General features: G+C 40.3%; 3 protein-coding genes across 5 annotated transcripts; 1 reads left to right on the forward strand and 2 right to left on the reverse strand.

Moving 5' to 3' along the window:
* Nucleotides 1-300: 300 nt before the first annotated feature.
* LOC116263344 (histone H3.3) lies at nucleotides 301-2,407 on the reverse strand. The gene is made up of 5 exons (XM_031643040.2): nucleotides 2,267-2,407; nucleotides 1,196-1,267; nucleotides 1,025-1,101; nucleotides 840-930; nucleotides 301-742 (listed from the first exon to the last, which is right to left on the reverse strand). Exons 2-5 carry the CDS (start codon nucleotides 1,265-1,267, stop codon nucleotides 572-574), a joined length of 411 nt encoding a protein of 136 aa, XP_031498900.1. The 5' UTR covers nucleotides 2,267-2,407; the 3' UTR covers nucleotides 301-571.
* A 346-nt stretch (nucleotides 2,408-2,753) lies between these two features.
* On the forward strand, nucleotides 2,754-8,843 carry LOC116263343 (probable pectin methylesterase CGR3). Of its 3 annotated transcripts, none has more exons than XM_031643037.2 (7): nucleotides 2,754-2,912; nucleotides 3,476-3,606; nucleotides 3,709-3,748; nucleotides 4,520-4,564; nucleotides 6,235-6,609; nucleotides 7,363-7,418; nucleotides 8,315-8,843. In XM_031643037.2, exons 2-7 carry the CDS (start codon nucleotides 3,481-3,483, stop codon nucleotides 8,459-8,461), a joined length of 789 nt encoding a protein of 262 aa, XP_031498897.1. In that variant the 5' UTR covers nucleotides 2,754-2,912; nucleotides 3,476-3,480; the 3' UTR covers nucleotides 8,462-8,843. The 3 variants fall into 3 exon arrangements, with proteins under 3 accessions (XP_031498897.1, XP_031498899.1, XP_031498898.1); XM_031643039.2 differs by having other exon boundaries at nucleotides 2,759-2,912; nucleotides 3,453-3,606; XM_031643038.2 differs by having other exon boundaries at nucleotides 2,765-2,912; nucleotides 3,462-3,606.
* Nucleotides 8,844-12,051: 3,208 nt separating this feature from the next.
* Nucleotides 12,052-17,493, reverse strand: LOC116263342 (O-fucosyltransferase 7-like). Its single transcript, XM_031643036.2, has 12 exons — nucleotides 17,147-17,493; nucleotides 15,662-15,757; nucleotides 15,390-15,489; nucleotides 15,227-15,294; nucleotides 14,869-14,957; nucleotides 14,580-14,760; nucleotides 14,360-14,488; nucleotides 14,157-14,290; nucleotides 13,838-14,051; nucleotides 12,950-13,134; nucleotides 12,765-12,860; nucleotides 12,052-12,671 (listed from the first exon to the last, which is right to left on the reverse strand). The coding sequence occupies exons 1-12, from the start codon at nucleotides 17,324-17,326 to the stop codon at nucleotides 12,500-12,502; spliced, it is 1,644 nt and encodes a 547-aa protein (XP_031498896.1). The 5' UTR covers nucleotides 17,327-17,493; the 3' UTR covers nucleotides 12,052-12,499.
* Between the last annotated feature and the right edge of the window lie 900 nt (nucleotides 17,494-18,393).

The raw sequence follows: 18,393 nt of genomic DNA on the forward strand, positions 1-18,393 counted from the left end.
TTCAAGGTGCACTTGTTAATGCACGATCCATTTTGAAAGTAGCATTCCAACTTGAATAATTCAGGTAAACTACAAAGAATCCAACTTGAAGTTGCCCACAGTCGATCCCCTCAAAGTTTGTTCCTCTTAGTAATCTCCTACTGTCGACCATTACCACAGAAATCGATTAAAACGATAAAGCTCCACATTTCACCATGTCCACAGCGATTGCTTGTTTGGTTTCAAGTACATGAAAGAATCGAGTTAGTGTGATGCATTTCGACCCTTCCGCATGTGAGAAAAAGAGAAGGCACACAATCATAAGGAGCTCAATACCACAAACGATTAACTGATAAATGTCACCACCGAAACAAGGTCTTTCGCCTATATAGAAAGGCGGTTTATGTACAAAAACATTCTAATCACCATTATCCATCATGAATATAGACGCACAACTAGTAAAAAGCCAAAAACACCTGCCTAAAGTTTTCATATGACCCACAAAGTACCATTAGAAATCAGTAGTTCTAATCCCACCATGAATGACGGTAGAGCTCCACTTCTGATCAAAATAGAGGCCCTTCAAATCAGCTCAAGCCCTCTCCCCACGGATCCTCCGTGCCAGCTGAATGTCTTTCGGCATGATGGTGACACGCTTGGCGTGGATGGCGCACAAGTTGGTATCTTCAAAGAGCCCTACGAGGTAAGCTTCCGCAGCCTCTTGCAACGCAAGAACAGCATGGCTCTGGAAACGCAGATCCGTCTGCACAAAATTTGCCAAGCAAAAAGAACAACTCACTAAGACAAACATAAATTGCAAAGCAGCCAACAAGAGAAAGTTCCCCAACTCAGGCGCTTACCTTAAAATCCTGAGCGATTTCACGAACAAGCCTCTGGAATGGCAGTTTCCTGATCAAGAGCTCCGTGCTCTTCTGGTACTTGCGAATTTCACTAAACAGAAGCGAAAGAACAACAAAAATCATAACTTGCAAATAGTAGGAGCTTAGAAGGCAATAATCCAACAAGACAAACTTGAAAAGCATACCGAAGAGCAACAGTTCCAGGACGGTAGCGGTGGGGCTTCTTCACTCCTCCTGTGGTAGGGGCCGACTTACGAGCAGCCTATTGAAAATTCAGCCGAAAAGAGTTTCAGAGATCGGCCAAATGAGGAAGAAAGATAAGGGTTCAACATTTCGTTGTAGACCAAACCATTTACCTTGGTCGCAAGCTGCTTCCTGGGAGCCTTTCCTCCGGTGGACTTACGGGCGGTTTGCTTGGTACGAGCCATCTAGAAAGACAACGGCCAACAGTTACCACACAATCTCCTACTTTCTATCTCTGGTTATAAATGTCTTCAACCCAACAGAAGTGACCAAGGAAACCACGGAAGCAAAAAAACATCGGCTGTTATAAGGGCCGTTTGATGTACAGTAATTTGGCACATATCGATGTAAATTAGTGAACCACAAGAGAGGAACATACCAGAATAAATCAGAATACAACGACAGATAAGCCTCAAAATTAAATGTAAGCAACGGGAAAGTTGTCAAACGAAAGGACCCTACTAGCGTATCAGATACGGTGCAGGCAAACAAACGACAACGGCGGTGAATGGAAAACCCAAAAACCCGTAAATTAGGCATTGAATAAAAAACACGACAAAGGAGAAAATAAGAAAAATTTCCAACAATAAAACCCAATATTCTAACAGAAAGGATCGCCACCGAAAGAAAAAGGTATAAGAAACCCAAAAAAAAAACCGATGTACCTAGTCACCAATCCTCAGGCTCGTCCTCTTTTTTCTCCACTGCACCCAAACCCCCAAGGAAAAAATCCAAAAAAGGACAGAAAAGGGAAAGCGAGGCACGAAACCCTAATCTATTCAGAAAGAAAAAGAGATGCTGCAGACAACCAAATCCCAGTAAGGATGAAGAGGGTGAAAAGACCCCGTACATATACAGAAACCCAAGAGACTGATATGTAATCACATTCACAATATCGACACAATACAACGAAACCCCTAAAAATTAGAACAAGAGACAAGACAAAGAAACCCAAAACCCTAATTTGCGACCGAAAACGTAGATCCGGACCCAAAAACCGCTCTTAGAAGAGCGAGACGCCACAGCAAAGCCCCAGAAGCAACTAAGCATCTATTACAACCAAAAAAGCCCAACGAAAACACAAGAAAGACAAAAGGAAAGCCTAATCCATCCTCTCCATCAACAAAAAAACGTAAACCTAGCAACAGAAACCAACAACGCGAGAGAGAGGAACAGCAACATACCTTCAAGACCCGGAAGAAAGCGGGGAACCTTCTCGCTCAGAGACCGTAGGGTCGTGGGCAATGCCCACCATCCCTATTTATAGGCGGCGCCAGCCCGTCGCGGGATCTCACCCACGCCCGACTCCCAGCGGACGGCCAGGATCCGTCCAGGTTGTGCTTTGCCTACACGAAGCTCCACCGTCGGATCGAGCAGACGATGGACGGCAGGCAGTCCCTGATGACTCCTGACTTCCTATTGGCTCCCGCGTTCGCCCGCCTTTACCTAACCGCGAGAAACCAGGCAGCGAACCGCCAAAAAGCCCCAACATTTTCATCTATTTTCCAAAAGCAGGTCCATTATTTTCATCTAATGCTTGACGCTGCCTGCAGCTGGCAATGAAGGCATCCAGGGCTTGATGCTTAGGAGTTTCTGGCTGTACCCAGACAGTGATTCGTAAACTTCCTCTTCTTCACATTCCCCGTGAATTAAGCTGCTGTTTTGCTGGCTGACACTCGTCTTTTCTTTAGTTTATTTTAAAGATCTCAAAACGGCGTTGAGAACTCCCGCAGAAATAAAAGAAGAACGAGAGAGAGAGAGCGAGCGAGTGCCAGAGCTTGCCTCCAGATCTGCACAATCCACGGCCGATTCTCTCACAACCTACATCTGGTACCTCAGCATCCTCCTCCTCCGCTTCTTCTTGTTCTCTATCGTCGCATGAATTCTCGCGTCTCGCTGTTTCTCCGGCCGTTCGTAGTTCGTAGCCTTTCTCGCACGATCCCTCCCGCCCTTTTCTTCTCATCACAGGAGCGGTTTCGCCGTTAGTTGCTTTTTAGCTTTCGGTTGCAAAATGAGTTGTAGATCTGGGAAATTTCGAGGGATCCTAGCTTTCGTGGCAGTAGCACGCGTTGTTCTTTGTTACTAGTGTACTCTGAAGCATTTTTGGGTTGTGCGTGCATCGTGCAAATTTCACTCCCTTTTGACGTTCGATTGTGTCGTCAAGCGGCTTGTTCTAGGTTTTCGCTCGGATCCACGGGGAATGATGTGGGTAGCAGATTTAGTTCAAGAGTATTTCCATCGTGATAGGATTTTCATTATTTGGACCATTTAGTTTATTTTTACTGTTTTAGTATTGTCAGTGCGCGTTTTATTCGGTCGGTTTGCTCCACTCTTGTTGTTTTGGGTACCGTTTCAAACGTAATGTTTCAGACTGTATAGGTTTCGTTGATCAGGAATTATGTCGAGGAGGTCAGTAAATCCGAGCGCGAGGCGCTTTGCTGATAGCTCTACCGTACCATTGACAAATACTTTTCATCAGAAGTCCCGGTCCTCATCTATGTTATCTGTTGGATTGATTCTCCTGGTATGGTTTGTTTCTTTTAAAGGATGGTAGTGGCTTCAATAGTGACTCTCTATTTCACGGTGGAGTAACAGATGCACTCATTGTTCTCTTTAATACTTGCAGGGAGCTTTTCTTCTCATTGCCTATTCTTACAGTAGTTCAGGTTTGGCTCGCATGACTGTACACATCTTTATTTCTTAAGAACTTCTGGCTTTTGCTGAGATAAGTCGTAAAAATTGCTCAAACAATTGGGAGTGTCATTTTCCTTTATGAATTTTCTTTGTTAAAAATCTTACATATTGTGGAAAATTCTCTTCAAGGACTCCTCTTGGCAGCTTCCAATTATGAGTTATTTTATTTACTAGTAACACTTTTGACAATTTTATGTGCATGGTAGATACCCGACCCACTCTCGGACTCGGGCCCCTGATTCGACGGATCCCAATCGGCCCCCTAGTAGTTTTGGTTTCAATCCTAAAAAGGTTAGAAACCAGGACAATCATCTCATTAATGGTCTTCCTTTATAAGTCCTTGAAGATCCCTCACAATCTTCGATACAAGACTAAATTTCTGGGATGTTACAATCCACCCCCCTTAAGGCACACGCGTCCGTGCGTGTGATACCCTAGGTCCGAGTGTTGAAACTGCTCTGATACCACTATAACAACCTGACCCACTCCCGGGCTCGGGCCGCTGGTTCGACGGATCCCAACCCACTCCCTAGCAGTTTCGGATTCAATCCTAAAAAGACTAGGAACCAGGACAATCATCTCATTAATGGTCTTCTTTTATAAGTCCTTGAAGATCCCTCACAATCCTTGATATAAGACTAAACTTCTGGGATGTTACATCCATATAATTGAATTAGAAGATACTATATTGATATAAATCATGTGCAGTTTTTTATTGTGTCTAAACTTTTGGGTATTGACAGGTGGTTTTGGTAGTAGCGACAGAGAAGCTTTGTTGAGATATGATGGTATGCCTGCCTTTCCTTATTATGCATTGTCATGCTTGTAGCTTATGCAGTTTCAACATGCTTATTCTCATAATGTTTGTATAAGATGATTAATCTAAACTGCAAATGGCATTAGACGTTTGCAGAGTATGTATTTTTTATTGATTTATTTTTTTTTTGAAAGCTTGGAACATGATAGGATCCTATATGCGCTCCTGCATGAGAGAGAAAAATAGAAAGAGGGAGATTTAAAATTATGTGTATCTGAAATGGTTTTCTCCAAAAGATAAGTTACCAAAAAGTGTGTATATCTAGTGTTCACTGTAACAGCAGTACGCTTTTATGAACGACTGGCCACTGATCCATGTTCTCACTCATGTATATCTAAAATTCTAAATATACGGACCATGAAGTGAGTGCTATTTCTCAACATTGCCTTTTACCCAGTTCCTTCATCAATAAATGGCCAAGAAATGTTCTCTTTCTTCTATATGTCTCTCTCTGTTTGTGTGTAGGAAAATTGAGGAACAACACCTTGTAAGCATTATCTCTCAGCGAACACATTCTGGGCCATCCAATTGCTTTCATTCGGACCGCCCATAATGACAAAAAAATTAAAAAGAAAATTTTGACAGCCTCCCCCCACAAGGAAATGTAAAAAGAAAAAAATGTAAAAGGAAACCTTACCTCCCCCAACACACACCATAGGGGGAGGTGACAGCCTTACCCTGCAAGAAAAGCTTGCCATTTGGGTAAATTGTTTTGCAACAGGGGAAGGCGAGACAGCCTGGCATGGCAGCCATAGCATCCTGACCGTTGCTGCCCTGCCGGGCGGTCTCCAATGGCATCTGTAGAAGGCTCCGTGGGTCTGTTGAGGCCTGCTTACCATCATTTTTTCTTTTAATAAGAAAGGCCATCTGATTGTGAGAAATTGGACAGTCCAACAGGGTCCTGTGGGAAATGATGCATTCTTGGTGCCTTTCCTCATGCTTACTATATAGACTGTGTGTGTGTGTGTGTATAAAGACTCCTAAAAATAATGCCAATCTGACTACTGCATTCATTGTGGTCCTTCATAGTTCAGCAGGGTTCATTCAATTCCTTCAACATTTCATGTCCATAATGAGTTGTCAGGTTGTCTAGGAGCAGCTTTGCCTTGTTGTAAGCCATTCTTCATCTACCAATCATCCTATAGATTTATTCCTTTTGGATTAAGGGGCTCAGGGAGGTTTGATACTTATGCCTCGGTGCATATATTATTGAGATGCAAAGTTGCTACGTGGTTTGCTGCCATAGGGAAGTTGTATCTCAGAACTGCATAAATTTTGTTAGTCAATTATTGCTTTGTGATTTCCTACACAACCGGAGGATGAAAATTACATTCACTGCATGATCAGTGTACCTGGTTTCAAAACATATATTTGCTGTGGTTGTCTTCCATTTCAAATTTGAGAGGTATATGGTTGCACAAAAAACGTAGTTTAGATTAATGAACTTTCAGTTGCTATAAGTATTAGGTTCAAGAGATCCTGTCACTGCACAGCATGCCCTGATAGATGCTACATACTTACTCTTCTTGCTCCCATGTTCTCCCGGATTCTTATCAAATGACAATGTGAATCATTTATCAATGTGAACTTATATCAGCTACTGGTTCTTATCATTTTGCTAAGATGCATTTTTCTTAGCAGGTGACCATTCATGCACATCCGAAGTTTTGAGAGCACTGCCTCTTCTGCAGAAGGCATATGGCGACAGCATGCACAATGTTTTGCATGTTGGCCCTGATACATGTGCAGTTGTCTCTAAACTGCTGAAAGAAGATGATACAGAAGCTTGGGGTGTGGAACCATATGACTTGGAAGATGCGGACAACAGTTGCAAGTCGCTTGTGCACAAGGGCCTAGTCCGTGTTGCTGATATCAAGTTCCCTCTGCCTTACAGGGCAAAGTCATTTTCTGTTGTCATTGTTTCAGATGCGTTGGACTATCTCTCCCCAAAGTACCTCAATAAGACTCTTCCTGAACTTGCCAGAGTATCAAAAGATGGGCTTGTTTTATTTGCTGGTCAGTACCGAAGCTCTTCAGCTGCTTTAAGTATATGAGTTTGAATTTTTCTGATTGAAATGTGTAATCTTTTATTGTTCCCTTGTGCTTTAGCTCAGAAGGCTGATCATTTGCATGATCTGTTAGGATACAGTATGACACATTAGTGTGTCAACTAGAATACAAGAACATGACATTGACTGTGATCCACCTATTTTAACTTATGTTTTTGCATATGTACTGCATTAATCAATTTTTATTTAGATGTAATATCCCCACAAACAAGTAGTTGGTTGGATTAAGCCTTTTACACAAGCATCTGCTGCATAACATTGTGAAATTGTGATGACCCAATCCAAAACTGCCTGTCTGATTTAGTGGATCCGAATATCTGCATGTGAATGCTAAATGCTGAAGAAAATGCCTGAGCTTTCATAAGCTGTTAGTAGTATAACGTGGATTATTTTACATCTATTCATTGCTTGTTGTTTAGATCTTGACAAAATTTCAGGCTACTTTTCCTTGGTATTCTTTTATGTCTTTAAGTTTTCCATAACCTTGCTAGATTATGGTATTTTGTGTACAGACAAAAGCAAGTCAAAGTCCATTACTCCATTTTTGTACATATATATCGTTCATATGAGTTATTTGGCGTGATTAATAGCAGCCCTTGATCTCCCAATCTGTCATGATAGACATTGGTTCACTTTTTAGTTTTTAATAATGTGTGTGTAGTTTATCTCACTAGTTTGACAATGTTTTTTCTTCGTGAAGGTTATCCTGGTAACCGTAGAGCTAAACTGCCAGAAGCATCAAGATTTGGGAGACCTGTAAGTTTCCTCCCCTTTTTTTTTTACTTCTTATTAGTGTTTTGTTTAGTGTCTCACTGCTGTTGTTTGACTTATTGAATTGTGTGTCACTGGAAAAGTTTATATTTTCAGTTCCAAGGCACAAAGTTTTCTTTGATCCTGGCTACTAGGATGTAAAATTTGTGCCTTTTTACCTGATAATGTGGACCTGCAAGACTAGCAATCATATGTTATAGTCAACTTTCTCTTTGTAATTTTCATTTTTTCTCTTTTGTGCTTATCATATGCTCATATCGCCACGTTACCAATTCACTGTGTCATGGTACTTGCTCACAGTTTGATTCGTGAAGATAGGTCAATAATCTAAGGAGGCATTGGATACCACAGGAGAAAAAACAAGTTGGGGTGCAGATGGGTTAAATATCACCTGCAATACAACCCTAAATCAAACATGGTTGGAACTTTCTTGAAAATTTTCTCTTTCAGCACTTAGAAGAGCAAAATTTCAAGGAAAAAGGAGTCGGAGCTGGGATCTCCAACATTTTGTCCTCAAATTTTTAAGTAGATTTTGTACATTATTTGGTGATAATTTCAAACAAATGGTTGCTGTTATCAATGAATTGAAGACGGTCAAACATCTCCATACCTGAGGAAATCCTAGGCTCCCAAAAAGTACAAAAATGGTCTGGAATTGTAATGATATTTGAGGTTTGTTCTGATATGAAATCACTCTTTGATTTCTAGAAGTAAACACCCGTGGAGAATCTTCTTTTCAGTGTTTTACTGATTCACTTATTAATGTATTGAATCATTCTTTCTGCATGCAACATTTGAAACAGTAGATGTTTGTCCAGCTCTCTTTCCTTGCTGCAAAAATTCTTGCTGCCCTTCTCAATCTTATGAATTTCTTGTGACAGGCAAAGCTGCGAAGCCAGTCCTGGTGGATCCGGTACTTTTTGCAGACAGATTTGCAAGACAATGAAGCAATTGCCAAAAAATTCGAGCAGGCTGCAGAAAAGAGGTCATACAGACCTGGTTGCCAGATTTTCCACCTGAAAGCTTAGGCTGAACCGGTCCACAGAGCAAAGTTTTCATTCACGTCAAAGAATTTTGTGCAGCCTGATTTGATTCTGATAATGTTATTTCTTATTCCTTCGGGTGAAGGTCAGCCATGCGTCAGGCTTTCCCAGTTTTCTTTTGGTGTACTTATTTAAAGCTCGGCTCGATAGGTCTGCTGTCAATTGGCGGCTGTTAAAAGAGGGAAACGCTATGCAAAATTTGTATCTAGGCCATCTAGAGAACTATGTAAGAGGGTAGGTAGTACCTGGATGGAAGTTCCATATTGAATTTGTTTACACGAACGCTCAATTTGCTGCAGATGGCATTCTGTGCAAAGTGGGAACTTTAAGATGCTTTGATGTTAAAATGGAGATAAATTATCCATAAGTTTCAGTTGCAATCGGACACTCCGAAGTTGATATGGTGATACGGAACCATTGTAACCTGTGATATTACATCCTTAGTTTTCAAAATTTCAATTCCTAGAAAGAAAAACAAATCTAGCTAGAATATGTGATACGTATATACGAATAGGTACTATGCTGCCTATCTAACAACCCGAAATTCAAAACTATATTATTTGGAATTCAATTGATATGTCAGCAAATCTCAAATTGGAGAAGATCCCTTTTCTGGACGATGGACGCTTTGAGTCTCAGTTCATTTAATAGACCTGCTTCTGCTCCTTAAGAAGAAAAACTCCCTGCTTCATTAAGACAAGCTCAGGCTGCAAACCTAGCAAAATTAAGGCTTGATTCCCCTCGACATCCTTCACGGTTCAACAACCCCCTTCCCCTTTTGCTAACCACAAAATTTACGAAATTTTAAGATAATGAAATCCAAATCATTCTCAAAAAAATAATCATATAGATAACACCAACATGGTTGGCTCTCTCTCTTAATCATATAGATAAATCCAAACCATTTAGTCTTGCATTCTTCTTAATCCTGCACATTTTGATTTTGAAATTTGGCTATGTAAAATTGTTGAATGCCTGTTTTAGCAAGAATCCATCATCAGATCGTCCACTACACGAAGAATTTCAAAATAAACCCGGCCAACATAGCAAAAATACCCATGCCAAATACATTCGTGAAGCGTGGCAACAGGACCCATAAGATCATAACTACAGAATACCCTATCAAATGAGACCAAAATTTTTTCAAGATACGGCGGCTCTTAAGACACCAATTCTCCCAATATCTCCCATAGCGGGAAATCAGGATATACATCAGTTTGAGATGCAACTCTAACTCTACTCACCGTTGTTGAGGCAAACCGCAGTGCAAAAGCTTTGAGGAACTTACTAAGGTGACAAGCATACGTATGTAGCAATTTGAAAAAGATTTATCGGGATAAAAAAAATTATAATTAATTAAATAACGTGTCGCAAAACACAAAAGTTCAACGAACTTTCAACAGCCTTATGGCGCTGAAAATCTTCAACAGAGAGAGAGAGAGAGAGAGAGAGAGAGAAGGAGGAGGAGAAAGCAAATAGTCAGATAACGATCAGTAGAAGACTTGCCAAATAGGAATCTAGGTCCATAATAGTACTGATACTATTTCTCCAATAAAACAAAACTAAGCCGCACGATGACCATTTCAATCGTTCTTGTACATCGCAACCTATCTAAGAAAGCAACATCTCAAGAGCAACCTCAAAGGGTAGACCAAGTTACCTTGATAAGGCCAATGTCCTTGGCATTGCTGCGAAAACATTGTCTGCAACACGAGCCCATATTTTCGGATTAAACCGTGTGGGTTTCCACACACCCGGCTCGGCTGCAATGCCAAAGGTACAACATCAGCTAAAGTAAACAAAAAGACATAATAAATAAGAAAAAAATCAGCTAAAGAAAATGAGGAGACATTGAGACTGAGAGATCTAAGCAACTGTTGTGAATCCCATCCTACATCATTAACCACTTTCAAATTGACAACCTACAGTATACAATTTCCAATGAAACAACTGAATTTAGAAGCTGTTGCAAACTCTATGGTGTTTGGATGACACACTGAGAAAATGATTGTCAGAAAATTAGCACGCTGTTCTCATTCTTCAAGAACAATTGCCGTATCCATGTCACATAGATCTCTCGCCATCTACGTCAGTGTTCTATCATTTTCTCGCTCGCTTTTATGCGCGCCGATTGCAGGGATTTGAAAAAATAGGAGTCATTACATAGAATCCCATTAAGGTGAATTTGACAAAGGTTGGATCCAGCCCGAACTAAAATAAATTGCATCTCTTATGCGTTTGTATGGAAAACTTGCCTTAATATATTAAATACGAGTACGTTCTTTTGATGCTTTAAAAGGCTAATTGTGCTTTTGTGAAACATTCTAACTTATGCTCTTGATATTTCTCCAAAGGTTGAGTGCGTTTTTGGTTTTTGCCTCCTCAAGTTTACTGATTCATTTAACCAAAAATTGTCATAATGTAAGGAAAGACGAATTCTTCAAAATCCGAAAGATTTTTCATGAGATTTGGAATTTCCAATCTTTCGGCACTCCATGTGATCGAGACATGTAGGGTCAGAACCATCGGATTTCAACTTTCTTTGAACCGTAATGTAGATAACATATTAGGTGAAAGAAGTTACTGATATATCCTGTCATGGATTTACAATCACCAGGGCATCGAAGTCCAATATGCAATTGACAAAGCAGTTAGATCGTGTTTGTGAAAAATGAAACTTCGACGATCAGATCCCAAGAGAATAGTGTTCATATATGTCTATATGGGCTAGTACATTTTATCCAATGGGTACGCAAGATTTGGTTGCACCAAAGAGTTGAGATTGGCCGAAAGTGAAGCCATTGATGATTATATTGGAATGTTCAAAAACATTAGCGACGAACTTATAATCCTAAGGTAAAAGTTTTTCCTTATTTATCATAAAATGTTGAGAAAAATAGTTGTACATGTTAGAACTCAATTTTTCATCATCCTACTACAGAGGAGGAACAACAGAGATGGTGGATATCGAGGGCTCCTTTCACATAAAATTGACATTACTTGTGTTGGCTCAACATTTCAAAATACCATTCTAGATCTTGAAAATGCACGTACTAGTAGTTATTGAGATGAAGCATATTCTATTTAACAGCTGGATACTGATCAATCGCCCACTCTTGAATTTTTGTCATCACTATGATGTAAAGAATAAGGTGATTCAACAAGTGATAACCTCGAGGCGTACACAAGGCGATCTCTAGATTTTGAAACCTGTTCATAATTAGAATCAAATGTTCTGTTCCGTAAAGGCAGTGCAGGCAGTTCCAGTGATATTTGGCAACTTGATCTGATGCTTGGACAATGTTATGGGTGGAGCAAGAAATGTGCCGTTTCAACGGATCATAAAAGTCATCAGAATTTTAAAACAATCAACATATGACTCTTCTCTATCGCCGTCCACACTCGTTGGGTTTTACTCGTTCTGATTAGTGAAAATTATGGAGGAGGAAATGCATGCCCGTCATCGGTCCAAGATTTAGCGATTACTTAGTCCCCCGAATTGCAAGCAAAAGCATTCTTGTATTGCTCAGTGTTCCTTTGATACAATGAAATACATGGAAAAATGAGATAACTGAAAATGACAACTGCAGCTCATTACAAATTCTGGTTTCCCGAGTAGAACGAGCCATGAAATACATGGAAAAATGAGATCACAACTTAAAATGACAACTGCAGCTCATTACAAATTCTGGTTTCCCGAGTAGAACCAGCCTGCTGCTACCATGCTTACAGTACAAAGAACTCCACACCAGTAAAAATATACAATGGAAATGCATTTGCCACCCTTTAGGGCGGCTGCACTGATTTGTCGTTCTTTTAAGGCATAGGGAAATGAAGTATGATTTGGTGAGTGAGAAGCTACCAGTTACAGGAGAATTTGCAGAGAGCGAAACCAAGAAGTCAATCTAAACTTGCGCCACTAACAGGTTACTCGAATTGCGGTGGGTAGCCCGTAGTAGCCAGCTAGAAGGGAAAGGGGGCGTCGAAGGGGCGGAAGAAAGAGAGTACTTCCACGACGTCCTGCTAAGAAGACCCCAGCTTATGCTCTGCTGTCTCTTGCATGGGCATATGAAGTGTTTCCTTGAGGCACAGACAATCTGGCAGTGGGTTCTGATAGAATGGTTCTTCAGATAGAAACCTTTTCCTTCCCCTAGTCCCCGACACAGGCCCTTTTCTTTTTCTAGGAGATCCTCGCCTGTCAAACCAAAAAAATATCAGCTTCACCTTGAGAAAGTAACTTGACAAATTTGTCCATGAATTTATAATTTGTTTGGGAGACACTGCACACCTTTTCCTGTGCATTTCCATAATCTTTTCAGATAACTTTCTGGTTGAATTGGGCGATCCTTGATCAATTTTATCAAAGAGATTTACAAGGCCCTTTCTGAAAAAGAAACGAAGTGCAGTGAACTGAGAAGTGAGATACTGAGATCCTTGAAATGAATTCTTGTAAATGATATAACATCAGGTCACCTGTATGGAGAAATTGTTTTCCTGTGACCAAGGAAACGTCGATGTCCCTCAACAGCCCTTGCCATGTTCCCAGAATAGGTTGGAACAAACACATCACTCTCCACTGACACAATGTAGTCTAGGGCTGCCATTTGAGACGCATGGTGCACAAATGGCTTGAGCTCCTCTGGAGATGCTAAATTTTCCTGGTTAAAAAGCAGAACATAAAAGATGTGCCCTTGAATCTAGCTTCACTCGCATGGAAGAGCACAGAGCAACCTTAGCAAGTTTTCCTCAATTTTCACGAGCAAGCAGCACCAAACAAAACAATAGAGCTCATACAGTTCAAGGATTCAGGAATCTGTTGCTTCGTTACCACAAACTTATGGACAACGATAACCACCCGAGACAGGATGAAGGATTCAGGATACCAAAGTCGTAGGAGCCTATTACTCTGACAAAAATAACAACTAGCCTACGGTCCCTGAATCATTATGGGGAAGAAACCACAACTGGCCAGTGAAAGCTTGCCAGGTTGATGAACTATTCTACACAACAATGCTAAGTGAGGTTAAGGGAAAACCCATCTAGCATTTCTTAATCTTTTAATTTTAAGAAAAACCCATCACCTTGAGAGCCATAAGAACATTCCAGTGGGACAAGCTGGAGTCTGAAGATGGAGCAAAAAGAAAAGAGACTGTAGTACCTACATTTATCTCGCAGCTCCCCAATGCATGTGGATATTAAGTATTTCAGAATATAATCTCTCAGACTTTTTAATATATCCTTGCTTAAAAAATGGCATTTTTAATGTGAAGTAAGGACCAAGAGTTACCTACTAAATAAAAACAAACCCAGAAGATGTTGAACAGTGGAGAAGAAGTAGGAACAAGGACCAACATTCAGTACCTTGCCCATGAGAATAGGAAAGGCGGACCTGAGATCAGCCATGCGAGAGTCACCACCATAAATTTCTCCTGCAGCAACATAGATTGGAGTATCTGATGGATGTCCAAGAGCTCTAAGGAACATCCCAACTTCTTTCGGTGTTAGAGGACAATATCCTTTTGCCCTCTGTTCCACGGGGTCAATATCCTTCACTCTCCAATGTGGGGTATTTTTTCTGAAGAAGATTTTAGAGTAAGCAGCATTGCAACTGGTCTCCTCATAGGTAAATACATGTATGACACCATTCCTTCCATAGACAAGTTACCTCTAATTGATCTACCTGAGGGTGGTGAGTTCATCAGCTTCGGCAGATGACAGACCATAAGTGCAGCCACTAAAAGCAAGCATGTCTTTCTCATAACGCAAGTGCAAAGCAATATAACGACCATAAGATCTCATCCGTTCAACCAGCAGCTGCAGCCATGGTATGTTGATGATAAATATCAAACACATGAATAATACAATGCTAACACCAACATTTACCTTTCCCATAGCTTCAATTTTTGGCGAAAAACGGAGGGCTTCATAAAAAACACGACAACGCAACTTCTGTATGTCTTGAGGTAGATCATTATTTGCAAGTCGTGAATCAGATTTTATAGCTTGAATTACCTATATAAAAATTGAAACAATAGTATTAATCATGGACAACAATTAACTTCATTAAGATGCTGTAAAAAAGTGAAAGGAGGCTGATGAGCACCTGATAATCGTCCCATAAGTGTGAAATCACTTTTGCATAGTAGTTTATGCCAGACCAGCTCCTAAAAGTTTGATATTTCTTTGGTGCCGTTAACATTTCCTTAGGCAGTTTCTTCACAACTTTAACATCCTTAACTAATGAACTTATGAAGTGCTCCTCATCAAATACATCAGAGAAAATGCTGAATTTGCAACAAGATGTGAAAACTATCTAAGAAAATATTACCAATTTACCAAAGGATTTCAGAATAATAATGAAGCAAGAAGCAGAAAAGCAGAAGATAATCAACCTTGAATCTCGCCAGAATGAATTTTTGTCTAGTTTTGGTACTACAAGAGTTGCATTTATAATACGAGCCACAGCTACCATGTCACTTATCTGCGGTTTGAAATATGCATTTTTATTAATATGAACCTACAGAAAAAGGAGAAAGAAGCACTCCCAGTTCTGAATAGAGAAACCTTCTAAAATAGACTAGTACACATGCAATCTTCCTTCTGCATCTATGACAGCACACACAAACACACAAAACATATATTTATATTCATTTGTATTTTTTATTTTATAAGAAATTTTATTGTGTTGAAGACCAAAAAATACAAGCTTAAAGACAAGAGCCAGACCCTAAAGAAAAGAGGCTTGCTTACCCCAGCTCGCATCTGGTTAAGTCCCCCATTAGTGTTAACCAATAGGTAACCTTTTGATCCATTAGGAGCTGAAGGAAAAAAAAAAAAGCAGAAACAAAATAACAATCACATTCATATTTAGACCCTAAGATCATTAAAGAATATAAAAAGTAGATCCTAATACCTGTATATGATTTACTTGGTTGTACACATTGCACAAACTTTCGAACAGAGGGAGGCTTCCAAAGCTTGTTGAGAATCACCGTGTCATTGATTCTACCCAACTGCGTATGGGCATCAAACACTTCAACAACAATAAACATGCTCTGAAAAAGGAAAAAGAAATTACACCTACATCTCAAGAAGAAAAGGGACGGGTTTCAGCAACCCAGACATAAATAAGAAAAAAGAAATACCCAAAAGTCCAGGATGATGGTGGAAGTAAATGTGCATCACCTTTTGTAAAGGAGTGGCCTCTTTCAGCAACTGTCTGGGAGAAGATAATCTTGTCCAGTGTAACTCATATCTTTGTCTTTCAATTGCAATATCATTCTGCTGAAGGACAGGGCTTAGCTAATTTGATGCCAACCTTCTACAAAAAAAAATCCAGTACAACAAGCAAGGACACAGTAGGAGTAGCTAATTTGATTCCAACCTTCTACAAAAAAAATCCAGTGCAACAAGCAAGGAAACAGTAGGAGTAACAGCACAGTGCTCGTACATTATGGTTAAACTAAATTTCCTAACATGGGGGACATCCAACCTTAGAACATAAAACATCAGACAAATATGTAGATCTTTTGTTTCCCTAGCAAAGGTATTCGCTGGGTTCCACTACTACTCCAAACAGAAGTACCAAAAGAGAAACATAAATACATAGACATATATGCATATATTTATGTCTTGTGTCCGTAAGCAAATGCAAGGACAGGGAAACAAGGATGCAGTAGGAAGAGGTGGCCCGTCACCCCTATCACCTCCTCTCAAGTTTACTGATTCATCTCACCAAAAAATATCATCATGTAAGAAGAAGCAAATTTATCAAAATCCGAAAGATCTTTTATGAGATCTGGAATTTACACTCTTTTGGCATCCATGGATCATAACGTGATCGAGTAATGTAGGATCAGAACAATCGGATTTCAACTTTCTTTGAACCGTGAACCCCACCTTACAACCTCCCCAAAATGACTCAGATATTTGGAAGAACTGGAATATTCATGAAGTCCAACTGCTTTAAACACGACAACACGGGTTCAATCCTAGATGCACCCTCCACATTTTTAGGATGTTTCGTTTGAAAACAACGGAAATACAGAGGGTGAAAATCTCAAACCACTAGATTACTCGAAGATCAGCACTTCGATAGAGTCTAACATCAACAGGCACAGAAAACCTTGTGAATAGTAATGAAGGCAAGAAGTGAAATCATTTCCACAAAAACAACCAAGTGACGTTACAAGCCTAGCAAACAACAAAGGAGAGCACACACCATATTCGTCGAATAAGAGGCAAACTCCCACGGTACGCAAATAAAACATAGCAAAACGAGGTTAAAAACTGCAGACAGAAACTCCATACCACAAAAACATATAAAACAGAACAGGGAGACCCTTTTATACTCGCAGAGACCGAAAAAACTAGTGTTCCTAAGATCCTAACAAACGCAAGAATTCTAAGCATACTCATACCGCAAAAGAACTCATTCTCCCATTTTGGCAGAAAAGTACTATCCTAAGGCCATTTCCGATCAACAAAAGTCGAAAAAAGGAGAACTAAAACAATCCATTGTGCAGCTAAATATAGCAGCCGCAATTAAGAAACAGAAAACCGGACATCGAGCAAGAAATGATGAAAAGAAAGAAGAACAAGCAGGGCATAGAGTCATAAGCGAAAGGGAAAATGGGGTCGTAGAGAATGTAAACGAGCGCGTTCGATCACCTCGGTTAGAGAAGCGTGGCGGACGGCAACCTTGCCGGAAGGGAACATGCAGCAGGAAAGGATGGCAGCGAGAGAGATGGTAACAGTGGCGCAGAGAAGTAGCAACCTTAGCAGCGAGACACTACTCAGCACTTTGAATAGCCGCCGGCGCTGCTGCATCTTTTCCTCCTCTTCCCTCATCCCCACACACACACTCTCTCTCTCTTTTTCTCACCACCCACCAACAATTTGTTCAGTCTCTTCTTCTCTCGCCCGCAGAGACAATGCAGATGGAGTTGGCGAGATGGTGTTCTCCACCCTCTACTCTTTAAACTATTTCCTGCATCCGCCAACTGCTTCTTGGCGCAGCGCTAGACCTGTCTCGCGGACGACGCTTTGCTTAAATCTTATATACGTATACGTAGAGAGGGTCGAGATTTGAATGGTTTCCTTTTCATAGGATTCATCTTAAAAAATTTACCAACAGAGAAACAGCAGTCCTGCTGCCACGTTCTGACGTTGCTACATTTGGAAACACAGCATCATTTTTTTTGCTTCCCTTAAATTGCATATGCAGCAAACCTGTCCGCATATACGACTATCTGCAATCAGTGTCGCAACGATGGAAAATCGAATTGAATCGCTTCCGAGTCAAAAAAGTGTTCGTTGATTTAGCTCAATCGTTTAAAAATCCGCAAAAGGTTTCGTTCTAAAAAGCAAGCCGGCTCGAGATATGAGTCGATGCATGTCAAGCACGAATAATATAGCGCCGATGTCGACACTGACGACATTTCAATTCATAAACTTTGAGTATCGATTCATAAATTTCGGACTAGTATTATCTATGAATGATGCTAAAATCATGCAAAAACTATGCCTTTACATTAAAATTAACTTTAGTACGTGGCAAAGACATTATCTTAATGTCATTTATTCAGGTCATTTATGCTTTCTTATGTCGTCACAGTGGTGATTTTCATGGGGAGAGGCCGAGTCCTTGTGATCGTGCAGTTCATATTTGCTGCGTTGACAATCTGTCTCTTAATAAAGAACCGGTTCACCTTTCAGAAAGATGCTCCACCGCATAAGAAAATTTTGTTGCACAATCTCTCTCTAAAAACCTATTCCAAGTTTACTAGTTAAGGCCTTTCTGTTAAAAGCAGAAGCACCTCTGCTGGTTAATAGTAAAAATGATGACCAAGCTCACTTCTTAAGCCTCCTTTGGCACGTTGGTCTCTCCATTTTCTTCAACTTCAACTTGAATGCTG

Source organism: Nymphaea colorata, chromosome 10 (genome assembly GCF_008831285.2).
Source record: "Nymphaea colorata isolate Beijing-Zhang1983 chromosome 10, ASM883128v2, whole genome shotgun sequence".
NCBI lineage: Eukaryota > Viridiplantae > Streptophyta > Magnoliopsida > Nymphaeales > Nymphaeaceae > Nymphaea > Nymphaea colorata.